At 32.9% G+C, this 13,361-nt stretch overlaps 1 protein-coding gene across 4 annotated transcripts in view; it reads right to left on the bottom strand.

Annotated features, from left to right (window-relative positions):
* MMUT (methylmalonyl-CoA mutase) overlaps positions 1 to 13,361 on the bottom strand; it is a 31,301-nt gene that overhangs the window by 8,502 nt on the left and 9,438 nt on the right. For all 4 annotated transcript variants that reach the window (XM_032861971.1, XM_032861969.1, XM_032861973.1 and 1 more), the window contains exons 4-9: positions 12,417 to 12,574; positions 10,224 to 10,395; positions 8,951 to 9,199; positions 6,009 to 6,120; positions 4,621 to 4,736; positions 2,441 to 2,556 (exon numbers count right to left, since the gene is read on the bottom strand). In XM_032861971.1, coding sequence (XP_032717862.1) covers positions 2,441 to 2,556; positions 4,621 to 4,736; positions 6,009 to 6,120; positions 8,951 to 9,199; positions 10,224 to 10,395; positions 12,417 to 12,574 — 923 coding nt within the window. The remainder of the gene's footprint in view (positions 1 to 2,440; positions 2,557 to 4,620; positions 4,737 to 6,008; positions 6,121 to 8,950; positions 9,200 to 10,223; positions 10,396 to 12,416; positions 12,575 to 13,361) is intronic.

Here is a 13,361-nt window from a genome sequence, read left to right as displayed (position 1 = left end):
CCCAATGCAGGGCCTAATCTCACAACCCTGAGATCATGGCCTGAATTGAAATCAAGAGTCAGATGCTTAACTGCCCAGAGACCCCCTCCTGCTGATACATTTTGATAGAAAGTAAGTCTTCTGGCATATTCCATCCATTGTTTACTAATTCATTCAACAATTACTGAGAGCCTAATATGGGAAAAGCTTGGTAAGTGCTAGACATACGATGATAAATAAGACTTGGAGGGGGAGATACTGCTCTTACAGAGCTTATCATTTAGTCAGTGGACACAAACAATACACATGCACACAAGTGAATGAATAAGAATTTCATGTGATAATAAGCACTATGAACACACTGGAACAGGTGAAATGGGATCTCTGGGAAAGCTAAAGAACTGAAGACATGAATATTTAACTTTAGAACTAAGACCTAAATGATGAGAAGGAGAAACTCAAGGGAGCATAAGGGGGAAAACCATTTGAAAAAGGAAGTACTAAATGCAGAGGTTCTGAGAGGTAGAAAAACATGCTCCTTGTTCTAAAACTAGAACAAGGACACTGGGGACACAGCCTAATGAAGGAAGTAGAATAAGGTGAGGTCAAAGAAATATGCCAGATTCGTATCTTACACAATCTTGGAGGCCATGGTAAGATTAGGTTTTAATTTAAAAAGGCAGGGGAGACCATTAGAGGACTATAAGCAGATAAGTTTTTTTTTTATTTCTTATAAGAAATAAAAACTGGAAAACAAACAAACAAACCCAACCCACATACTATTTATTCTACCACTTAAGCACTTAAAACAACATGTTAAAAAGAAAAGGTTATTATATTAAGCAATAAATAACAAAAGCAAAAATAATTCACTTAGTGACATCATGTATTGGGAGATAATTTTCTGCGGTTTATTTGCTTTTCTGTATGTACTATGAGACAAAGTACTGATTGCCCTTTATTTTTACTGTCTATTCAAAGTTAACTACACAGTCAATAGCTTTGGAAGACAGAGAAGCCTTGTCAACCTCTGAACAAAGAGTAGGTTTGTTTACTGTCAAAAATAAAAATGTCTCCCTATATTTGAAAGTACATTAAACTTCTCAACCTACAAATGAGTGACATGGGTTCATTACAATAACTTAAAATGTCCCAAGCCATAGGGAAATTAAAGTATTAATATACTTTATTAATATACTAATATAATAATATAAATATAAATAAATAAATATAAAATATATTTAAATATATAATATATAATATATAAATACATAAATATATAAAAATATAAATATATGAAATATATTTAAATATATATAAAATAAAATAATAAAGAAATATAAAATAATATAATAATAATATAATAATATACTAATAAAGTATTAATATACTCTCCACCCATCCTGGTGGGAGTGGTGAAGGAGGCTTAATGAGTTTTTCCTCTGAAGGGCTTCAGCAAGTTTTTCTGTAATTTCTTATTGCAAATCTTAAAAGGCTGGCTCATCTTTTCTCATCTATAATTCTTCTGACCCTTTCCCAAACCTTGTTAGAAAGATTTAATAACCAGTGTAAACAGAATTTCAGCCAGCTGCATGGATGCATTAATGAACTCTAATACAGGATCTATTCAATGATTTTTAATACATCTTTAAGAGCTCCAGATGCCTACAGGACAGTGGCACTTAGAGTATCATGAATAGCACTCTATCTGCTCAAACCCTGGTGATATCCAAGTACTGTACATGAATAAAATGTCTTCGGGAACCCCACTGTTTGGCTAGCTGGCTGCCTGGCTGCACTATGTCCTGCACCACACTGTGGCGCATGGGTTCCTAGGGCTCTCAGCATGCCACCTTTCACCTAGAGAAGGAAAGGGGAGAGCTTAAACATGTTTCCTGCTCAGAAAGGTTTCATGATGCCCTTGGTGAAGAACATATGTAAGGTCATTTATAATTCATTACCATATAGCTGCTAAAATAACAAACCTCCAGCTTTTCTCTGGAGATGGGAAATGAGCACATGTACCTGAACAGTTCTCACTACCTTATTTTGCTAATAACAGAACTTGACAAAAATCAATCACTTTTGCTGTTTTGTTCATATATTTACAGAAATACTTAGATCTACATTAGGGAGTTACTAGTGACCTGAGGGTATTTTCCCTCGTAAGATGGACTTTCTCAAAACAAGATGACTTCATTCTTGATATATTTTAAAAGTTAATGTTTCATTTTTAAATTTTAAGGAGAGTAAAGTCTCTTAATGTTTACATGCTTAAAAAAAAGACATGAATGTTGTTAGTGCGCTGATATTTAAGAAAAATAAAAACTAGCTTCATTTGAGTTTCCAATATACTTGTTTAGGCTCACATGGTTTATATGATCAACCTTTCATTTAAGTACACTTTGAGAAGCAGGTCAACTTCTGGTATTTGGCAATCTCCAAACTTAAATACCCTCACCTTGCACGAGTTGCTTCCACTGCAAGAGCCAGGATATTCCCGTCTCCACTGGCAGCACATTCAGTCAGTGCAGCAAGACACCGTTCAGCCAAATCTTGATCCCTGCTGGATTTGACCTTAAGAAAAAGGTCAAGAAAAGGGACAATTTTCATGAATAGAGAATAAAAGAGAGATCAGGAAATCAGACACTGATACTACAGCACACAGAAATTGTTCCATAATCCTAAACTCAAAAACAAAAGGAAAAAAAAGGAGAGAATAGTATGTAACCTAGGACTGATACTCATTCAATTTATTCATTCACTCATTCAATAAACATTTAAGGATTTCCTAAAATAATACTGAATTCTGCATAATCCTGATAAATCAGAAACAAGTAGGGCAATAATAAATAATAGTGGTGACTCTACTTAGGCTTTACTTATGTAACAAGATATCAAAAACAAGTAGATGTTTTACATGTGTAATTTCAAAGACACACTAAAGAGTAAGAGTCACAAGGAAGAAAAAATGATAATAATAGATTACAACTTAGAGAATACTTCAGTTATATGTTGTTTTCCTTTGTTAATTAACAGATATATTGGTAATAATACATATGTATATGGTTTTTCTTTACTTAAAAATAACCCAAAGAGGAGCGCCTGGGTGGCTCAGTCAGGTAAGCATCGGACTCTTGATCTCAGCTTAGATCTTAATCTCTGGGTTGTGAGTTTAAGTCCCAAGTTGGGCTTAAAAAATAAAAATTAAAATAATCCAAAAAGAGAGAAAAAAAGACAAGAGACAGTGAGAAATATTGCAGGAGACAAAAAGACAATGAAAAGCATGGTAAAAAACTTTTCCTCTCAGGTCTTGCTCTATCTTGCTCTACCAACAACCTGCCTAAACAAAGTTATCTAAAATCCAATTTCTTACAAGATTACACCATCTATAAAAGAGTCTAAAATATGATACTGCTCAAGATGCTACTAAAATTATATAATATGTATAAGCAGAAGTGGACCAGAAATCTTATACTAAGGGCAAGGAAAAAACCCAACTCCATTATCACTATTGAATTTCTCTCTTGCCCAAAATGAAGTTTAACATCATTTATGGCAAAATGAACTCCTCAAGCAGTGAGGTGCAGAGTTAATAAAAGCCTAAAGTATAAGAGAGGAGAAAAGGAGTTTTCCAAATATAATAAAGGTTGAGATATTTGTGATGACTGAAAATAACATGCTACACCCTAAATAGGACATTGTAAAAAGCATGACAAAAATGAGAGAGGGGTCCTTATCTCCTCATTAAGGGTGAAAATGGAAATAATTTCATTAAACATCTGCCATTAAAAAAAAAGGAAGATGATGGTTGTGCATTCAGTCTAACCAAACAAACTCTTAGATTCCTAAAGAACATCTAAACTGAGAAGGGAAAAAAAAGTCAGATCTTAAACTATCACAGGGAAAGTAAACCAATGAAAACCGTTAAAGATCGCTAAATAATGTCAAATTCCTTACCTTAGAAATAACAGTAATTATAAAAGCCAAAGATTAAGAGACCACGGTAGCTTCTCACAATAGAAATATATGTTACGACTATAAGACTATGTTTCATCTTAGCATTTCATATACTTTGATTCATCTTGGCAAGAAATCAGAAATAAAACTACTACTCTAGTTTCAATCAAAATAAATGTTTCATTTATAAACTGTATCTTACTAAAGCACCATTAAAATATATTTGAGTTTAAAAAAAAAACAGAAAAAAAAATGATACTTTCATAGTAGTATCAGAAACCATGGTCTAGTGGAAACAAATTATAGTGAAAAATCCTGGGTTCAGATACTCTGAACTTAATTTTGTTTTTGAGTGAGTAACATAATCATTTAAGCCTTTGTTTTAATCTGTAAATAACGGCAGGTATTATTATTATAGTGATTTTTAATAACAATATGTAAGTTTCACAGATGCAGTTGTCATGATTTAAAACATGAATGTTTGGTGTCAACAGACAGATTTGAGTCTTGGCTGTTCAATTATTTACTCCTGGCAATCTTATCTTTTATTTCCTTAAGTTCAAAATGTTGGGATATAATACCCACCTCATGTGGTTGTTACAAGGATTAAGCAAGATAATGTAAGTGCTTACACAGTGCCCAGAAGACAGAAAGCACTCAAAAAATGATAGCTATTATTACCTTCTTGAGTTTTTCAATCTGTTTGTTACGCACTGAAGTATTATCAATCGCCAGAACTTCCACAGATTCTTCTTTTTCCAACTGGTACTTATTTACTCCAACAATTATTTCAGAACCTATTAATTTTCCAGAGGAAAATAACATATAGATTCTATTCATAAATAATTGCCTAATAGTAATGCTCTGATCATCACCTACTTTTCTTATAAGCTTAATATTTTTAAGTAGTATTCTTAAATCTTTTTAAAATTTTGTTCATTTATTTAAAAGAGAGAGAGAATGAGTGAGAGAAGAGAATGAACAGAGGGAGAGGGGAAAGCAGACTCTCCTGCTGAGCAGGAAGCCCTATGTGGGGCTCAATCCCAGGACCCTGGGATCATAACCTGAGCCAAAGGCAGTCACTTCACTGACTGAGCCACCCAGAAGCGGCAGTATTCTTAAATATTAATGAAACTTCAATATACATCAGTAAAGCAAATCCCAATAAAATGGGGGTGAAAGGGGAAAGAACAGATATGTATCAGAATCTCTGTAAGGAAGGACTTTTATTATTCTCCTACACTATATGCTTCCCCAGAGTTTCTGATAAACCCTCTTTTAACACTACAAAATTAAAATAATAATAGCAGCTACATCAAGATTTTTAAAGAGGATTAACATTTAATAGCATTTCAAAGTTTTCTTGAATTCTTTTACAGCCAATCACTTTTAACAAAAAATACTTTTAATATTTGTAAGTAATAAACCAGAATTATAAAGACATTTCCTTGACACAATAAAAATATATTTAGCCTCAAACTACCAGATTATTACTGTATCTAAAGACATCCTGCCACCCACCCCGTCCTCGTATTTCCTTTATAGAACTCATCACAATTTATAATTATCTTGTTTATTTGTTTACTTGTTCATTTTCTCTCTTACTAAAATGTAAGCTCTGAGGGTGGAGAGAGCATATTTGACCTATTCACAATTGTAAGCCCAGACACAGCACAGTGCCTCAAATGCTAACTACTAAAAGTGTTGACTGACTGAATGAGTAAATAAATACTCCAACGCAAAGCACAATGACCAATAATAATACCATCTTTAAAATGTTGGAGATACCCACCTACACACGTATATATAAACAATGGGCATACCTCCACACATACTCTACACATGCTTACCTGTGTGCACCCATGCATGCAAAAATACAAACAGGGAGATAGATGGATGGATGGATAGATGGATAGAAAGACAGACAGACAGAGATGAGAACCATTCTATCCAAGTTTCATTTTTCCATTATCTTTGTTTTATAACTCACATGTGTTTTCTTCAAATAGAAATTAATATTTCTTTTTAAACACTGGATTTCACACATAAACGTTTTCATTTTATCTTACCAGAATCTATTCTTGCTTGCCTTCGGGCAGCACATTCTTCAATTCGAAGTTTAGGTATTCCTTCTGCCACAGCTTTGGCCATTCCACCCATCTCTTCAATTTCATCAATGAGCTAATAAGAAAAATAGATTAATAAAACTGGAAAAGAATATAAAGATATTTTTATAAACTATACAAATTAGTTATATCACATAAATACTAATATTAATAAAGTAATAAGCTATTTTAGTGGTAAGTTTAACACTTTGTAAGAAAAGAATCAAGTAGACTTCAAGAGCATTAATTAGAAATTCTACAACAGTTAGGGGTGCCTGGCTGGCTCAGTCAAGGAGAGCAGGCAACTCTTGATCTCAGGTTGGTGAGTTTAAGCCCCATGTTGGGGGCAGAGTTTTCTTAAATGAATAAATAAAAACTAAAAAAAAAAAAAAAAAAGAAAGAAAGAGAAATTCTACAGAGTTAACAATACACTACTATGTATTTGAAAGTTGCTAAGAAAGATCTTTTTTTTTTTTTTAAGACTTTATTTATTTATTTGACAGAGAGAGATCACAAGTAGGCAGAGAGGCAAGCAGAAAGAGAGGGGGAAGTAGACTCCCTGCCAAGCAGAGAGCCCGATGTGGGGCTCGATCCCAGGACCCTGAGATCATGACCTGAGATGAAGGCAGAGGCTTTAACCCATTGAGCCACCCAGGCACCCCAAGAAAGCAGATCTTAAGAGGTCTTATCACAAGGAAAAAAATTTTGTAACAGGCATGGATATTAACTAAACTTATTCTGGTAATCATTTCACAATTCATACATATATCAAATCATCATGTTGTATATCTTAACCTAACACAATGTTATGAGTCAGTTATATCTCAGTTAAAAAAAGAAATTAGGTACTTAAAGGTACTTGAAAAGAAAACAGAAAAACTAAGATGTAGATTCTGGAAAACAGAACCTCACTCAAGTCTTGGGAGAAAACTAAAAATAACAACAATTATCTCATCTTTATTTTTAGTTACATAAGTAAATAAATTCATGGTCACATAAATAAGTATTCTTTAAAAAGTATATTTCAAAATGCAATTTTATTTTTTATTTGAGCAGCAGAGTAATGATGTAACTCCATCTTACTGATACCAGGGAAGATCTAAACTTTTAATCACAGCCTCATATATACATATATATGTATATATGAGATGGTGGGAAAATGAATGGTGGAAGGGTATGTGACTTTGCAGAAAGGAACAAAGTTAATTTTATTTTATTTTATTTTTTCCGAAGAAGTCAAGAATAAGAATTCATGTTGGATATAAAAGAGGCCAAAGGTAAGATAGGAGGCTAAAAAGATGGGGGACTAGAATTTAGAATTTGCAACTACCCCTCTCCCATTCAGTCAAGAGAACCAAAGTTTACTGCTTACAGAAAATGGACCAAAGTTTACTTCTGCAGAAAAGCAATGGGCTATATCAAACAAAAAGTACAGAAAGAGGCATGGGTAAGATGTCTTGTTGAAATAAAAACCTGCATTCTGAGTAATAACACTAAAGACAAAGGCACATAGAGAAAACAGACAATATAGGATATAGAAGGAAACTTCAAAAAAATAATTAATAGCCTCAGAAATAATCAGATTCTGTATTTTTTAATGAAACAAGTAGTATAACATACAAGGAAGAAAACACAAAAACAAAAATGAGCTTTTGAAAATTAAAAATATGATATATGAATTTTAAAGTAAATAGAAATTTAAAGTTGATGACTCTGGTCCAAGAAAACAAAACAGAATCTCATGGATAAGTTATAGAACAGAGAGGAACATCAGGGTACCTAAGGAGGTCCTTACCCAACAACTACGAGCTCTAGAAAGAGAAATCACAGAAAACTGGCAGGGAGGAAATTATCAAAAAAGTAATACAAGACAATTTCTTAGGGCTATGAGAACATGAAAAATGGGGGAGATGAAAAATGCCCACCGAAGGTCTCATGAAATGCAGGAAAAAGTAAACACACCGAAGTCTAGCAACTCAAAAATAAAGAGATCCTGCAACTGTTAGAAAGTTCCTGAGAGTGAAAATAGCATCAGATTTCTAAACAGAAGTAGTGGAAGCTAGAATAAAAAGCAAGGATAAAAGGTAGATCAATGCTTACACACTCAAAAATGAAAATAATTTCAAAGTCAGACTATCCATCAAATACCAAAGTAGAATGAAGACATTTTTGAACACCCAAAGTTTCATATAAGTAATCTGCCATGTACCACTTTTAGAGGAGGTTCCTATGCGGTATGCTTCAAGATAACAAGGGATAAATCAATAGAGGTAGACAAAGGATTCGAGCTGCAGATTCAACATAGCAGAGGTAAAAAGAATTCCCAGGATAACGGTAAAGGAAAGTCAAAGGCCACAACAGTCAGCACGTCTAAAGAGAAATCAGCTGAAATCAAATGAGAGCACTGGAGGACTTCAGAAGGATATCTACTATTGAGATATAATTTTATTGGTAGTAGTATCAGACAAGAGAAAGCAGAGGTAAGAATCAGCTAAAATACTAAACTACCATACTACAAAGCAATAGATAATGCCTAAAACTGATGGAATTAGACCTAGCATACATGTGTAATTCTAAAATATGGAGATAAAACAAACAAAAAAGATGTACTGATTCAAGGAAGTGGGAAAAAAGCAAGTAGAAGACAAAGGACTGCTTTTTTATGTTATAGCCTTTTAACGGTCAGTCTTTTTAACTCTTTGAAGAAAATATTTAATACAAATACAAGTGTATTTTTAAATTATGTTTCTATTTGTATACTATTAAAGTTGAATCATAAATTTTTTCTCTCATTTTATAAATCTTGATATAAATCTATAAATGATTTGATTTATAAATCAAAATATCTATAAATCTTAATAAATCTGTAAATCTTAAAACCCAAGTTTTAAAGAAGAGAAACTGACCTTCAAGGCAGCCTCATAAACATCATTTGTGAGAGATTCCATCATATAGGAACCTCCCCAAGGATCAGCCACTTTGGGAATCCCAGATTCTTCTTGAATAATGATCTGTGTATTCCTGGCAATTCGAGCACTTTTCACAGTTGGCAAACCCAAGGCTTCATCAAAAGAATTTGTGTGCAAAGACTGAGTACCTCCAAACACTGCTGCCATTGCTTCTACTGTAGTACGAATAATGTTGTTATAAGGGTCCTAAAACATTCGGTGAAAAGCAAAAAGTCAAAACAAGGCAACAGTCGATAAGAGATGCTACTATGGTTAAGCAGTGGCTCTTGCATACTTATTTTGCCATGTCTACATTAGGCTTCAGAATATCCAGTAAATTTAGACAAATTAGTAAACAAGCCAGATTTAACAAGCACTCAACAAATGATTTATTAATAAGTGATCAGTGAAACAGATGAACAATGTACTATGAGATAAAAAATCTGGAATTCATTCTCTTCCTGATTGTGATTTGGGCAAATCCTTGGATCTTCTGAACCTTAGCTTCCTTAGTTATAAAAATGAGGAGGTTAAGCCAACAACTATTTCTGCCAACCCTGAAACTGTATTCCTCCATTTATAAGTACCTAAAGTCATATTTAATGTGTATACTAGTTTTTATTCACTTTTAAGTATATAAAAGCAATGTTAACTTTAAAGTTATGAATTATTTTTAATGTATCAAAATAATACATAAAAAAAGACATGGAAAAAGATTATCACACAATCTTCTAATAGAATGAATTTAAATTACTCAAATCATTAGAGTCTTTAAATGGGTCTGTTTGCATGCATACTTAAAACAGGTAACTAAAATAAATAACATATATATGCACAAAACTTTAATCAGGCAATTTTATATTAAGAATTTTAACTCTTAAAATAATTTAAGATAATATTAACTAAACTCGGGTTTTTACTTGTTCCTAATCATCACGTTCTTTTTTTTTTTCTTTCACTTTTAAAAATCTAAAACTATAGTAAGTAGTAAAAAAAAAGCAAAACTATAGTAAGCCAATTTATATGATTTCCATAGTTAACCACTGGAGGGAGCCAGTTTTATTTATTATAACACATGTTAAAACACATAAATGTGCATTATGCTTCAGAATAATTATAATTTTCAAACATAAATAGATGGGTTCTTAAATCTACTTCCTGACTGTGCTATGTTGCTTGTAAGACAATATATGAATTTGCTAAACCTCTACACTTTAAATTATATATATACCTGCTCAGTAAGTGACCATCCTGATGTTTGACAATGAGCTCTCAGAAGAAGGGATTTAGAATTTTTAGGCTGAAACATTTTCTCTATTAAGTGAGCCCAGAGTTTTCTCCCAGCTCTCATTTTTGCTATTTCCATATAAAAGTTCATCCCAATTCCCCAGAAGAAAGACAACCTAAAATAGTAATGTTAAGTCCATTATTTGATTATACTTGGCAATATAAAATGGAAAATAAAACTAATTGTATCACACACTAGATTTTAATTTTAAATAATTTAATTTGAACTAAAATCAAAGCATATAAACTTAAGTAACTTTAAACCTAACAGATAAAAGTACGGTTTAAGGCACACAGAAGAAAGAGCTCTGATTATTTGCTTCAGGTGGGAATTATTCACTTTACAATTGGTTTTTCATTTTTTTGTTTGTTTGTTTGTTTTGTTTTGTTCTTAGGAAAGAAGTTCCTCTTGTGCCCTCAAATAAAGAATGAATCACTATCCAAAATTAAAATACTTCAAGAATACCCAGTACGTAAGTCAGGGGTCACCTATGAAGGGAATAAAACCACCAACTTGTTTTCTTTGGATAGCAAGAAAGTTTTCCTGTGTTTGTTTGTTTGTTTGTTTGTTTGTTTTTATATAGGCATATATTTCTCCAATTGCCCTTAAACCCACTAATTTTTTATTTTATATCCTGCAGCTGAGTTACACATTTAGTTTAGTTTACTTGCATGTGTCTAGAGGCACAAAAGCTGTGTTTCTTTATATAAGACACGGTGCGCCTTAAGTAAAGAAACGAAAGACTAATAAAAATTCGTGGTATGCCCTTGGACGTTCTTAACACTGCTGTTCTCAAATATTTGTCTCAGAATACCTTTTCATTCTTAAAAATTACTAAAAACCCCAAGTAATCTTTATTTGGATATTATCTGTCAATATTTACATATTAATTCATTTAGAAACAACAATCAGATAACATGTTAATATATGTAACATTTTTATGAAAAATAATTATACTTTGCTAAAATAAAAAATTATAATAAAACAGTTACTATTTTACATTTTTGCAAAACTAATATGTGGCTTCAGGGAAGACAGGTGAAGTCAATATCTGCTTCTACATTTAATCTGCTACAACATCACATATCATGTAGTTTCTGGGAAACAATACTATAGACTTTTGAAAGAATGGAGGTGAAAAAGGCAGATAAAGTCTTAATACAATCATGAAAACAATTTAACCTGAAAGACTCCAGGAAGGGTAGTGACCCTGAAGAGTCCTTGGACCACACTCTGAGAAATGCTGTCACATTATGTATATAACAGCCTCTGGTATAAAGAAGTATTCACTAATCTATAAACAATCTGAGGACAGAAGTCATGTTTTTCATAAGTTTGTTTTTTTTTTCCCCCAACACATAAACTGGTTCTCAGCCTAGAGCAAAACTTAGCAATTAATTGCTTAACTGACCAATTTTTGATCACCGAATTTAAGCACTTCATAAACTTTAGTTAAGCTTTTCCATACTTCTTTTTTAAGATTTATTTATTTAAGAGAGGGAGAGAGCACGAGTAGAAGGAGCTGAGGGAAAGGGAGAATCTCAAGCTGACTCCACGCTGAGCACAGAGCCCCACACGGGGCTGCATCTCAGGATCCCGAGATTACAACCTTAGCCGAAACTATGAGTTAGATGCTCAACTGACTGTACCACCCAGGCACCCCAAGCTTTTCTGTATTCTTCATACAACTTCATTAACAAGCTATTTTGAAACAGAAATGTTTTAAATAGCACTGTGCATTCCAAAACATTTATATTATGTAAGTGCAACAGAAAAAAAATGAAATACGCCTATCCTGGACTTACTTTTTAAAATGGAAAATTAAAAGAATAAAAGCTAATATGCCTGAAATAAGATGTTTACAATTTTAATTGTCAAAATATGTCAGGTAATTGTGTTTTCTGAATAGCTGGAAACAAGATTCCTCTAACTTACCAAGAAGTAGTCAAATTTAATCCTGATTTTTAATCATCAACAGTATTGGCTTATTCTCTCATTATTACTCCAATAAAACGTAAAAGGATTGAGGTATGACATTTATAAATACAGATTTATTTTGTCACTAGATCTACTGTACACTCATAAATTGGTCCTAAAAATTGTCTATTAAGACAATCTCTGAGTCAATTTACTCACCTTGGTGCAAATTCATCAATTGTCAGACCAGCTTGGAGTCCAGTTCTACAATATTCCAACCCATCAGCTATAGTATAGGCCAGTTCCAGAATGGCATCAGCCCCTGCCTCCTGCATATGGTATCCACTAATTGAAATTGAATTAAATTTTGGCATGTGCTACATAAAATATTAAAAAAAATAAAAGTGAATAAAAATTTTAAAAGGTTCTATTAAACCCATTTTCTAAAAGACCATTATTTTTAAATGATGTTCAACTTAGATATATAGAGTAGTCTTTAATATTAACTGAAAATATTTAATGCTTACTTTGTTACATTTAATTCACTCCTCAATTTAAGTAGTGAGTCAATGAACCATCATAAAAATTGCACCTGTTTTAAAAGCGAAAATGAACTTTTGGGACTTCATCAAGATCAAAAGCTTCTGCACAGCAAAGGAAACAGTCAATAAAACAAAGAGGCAACCCACGGAATGGGAGAAGGTATTTGCAAATGACAGTACAGACAAAAGATTGATATCCAGGATCTATAAAGAACTTCTCAAACTCAACACACACAAAACAGATAATCATATCAAAAAATGGGCAGAAGATATGAACAGACACTTCTCCAATGAAGACATACAAATGGCTATCAGACACATGAAAAAATGTTCCTCATCACTAGCCATCAGGGAGATTCAAATTAAAACCACATTGAGATACCACCTTACACCACTTAGAATGGCCAAAAGTAGCAAGATAGGAAACATGTGTTGGAGAGGATGTGGAGAAAGGGGAACCCTCTTACACTGTTGGTGGGAATGCAAGTTGGTGCAGCCACTTTGGAGAACAGTGTGGAGATTCCTCAAGAAATTAAAAATAGAGCTTCCTTATGACTCTGCAATTGCACTACTGGGTATTTACCCCAAAGATACAGATGTAGTGAAAGAAAGGCCATCTGTA

Source organism: Lontra canadensis, unplaced genomic scaffold (genome assembly GCF_010015895.1).
Source record: "Lontra canadensis isolate GAN:19392208 unplaced genomic scaffold, GSC_riverotter_1.0 scaffold23, whole genome shotgun sequence".
NCBI classification, from domain to species: domain Eukaryota; kingdom Metazoa; phylum Chordata; class Mammalia; order Carnivora; family Mustelidae; genus Lontra; species Lontra canadensis.
Note: the sequence above shows the minus strand (reverse complement) of the source record. Positions and strands in the feature narration are given on the sequence as shown.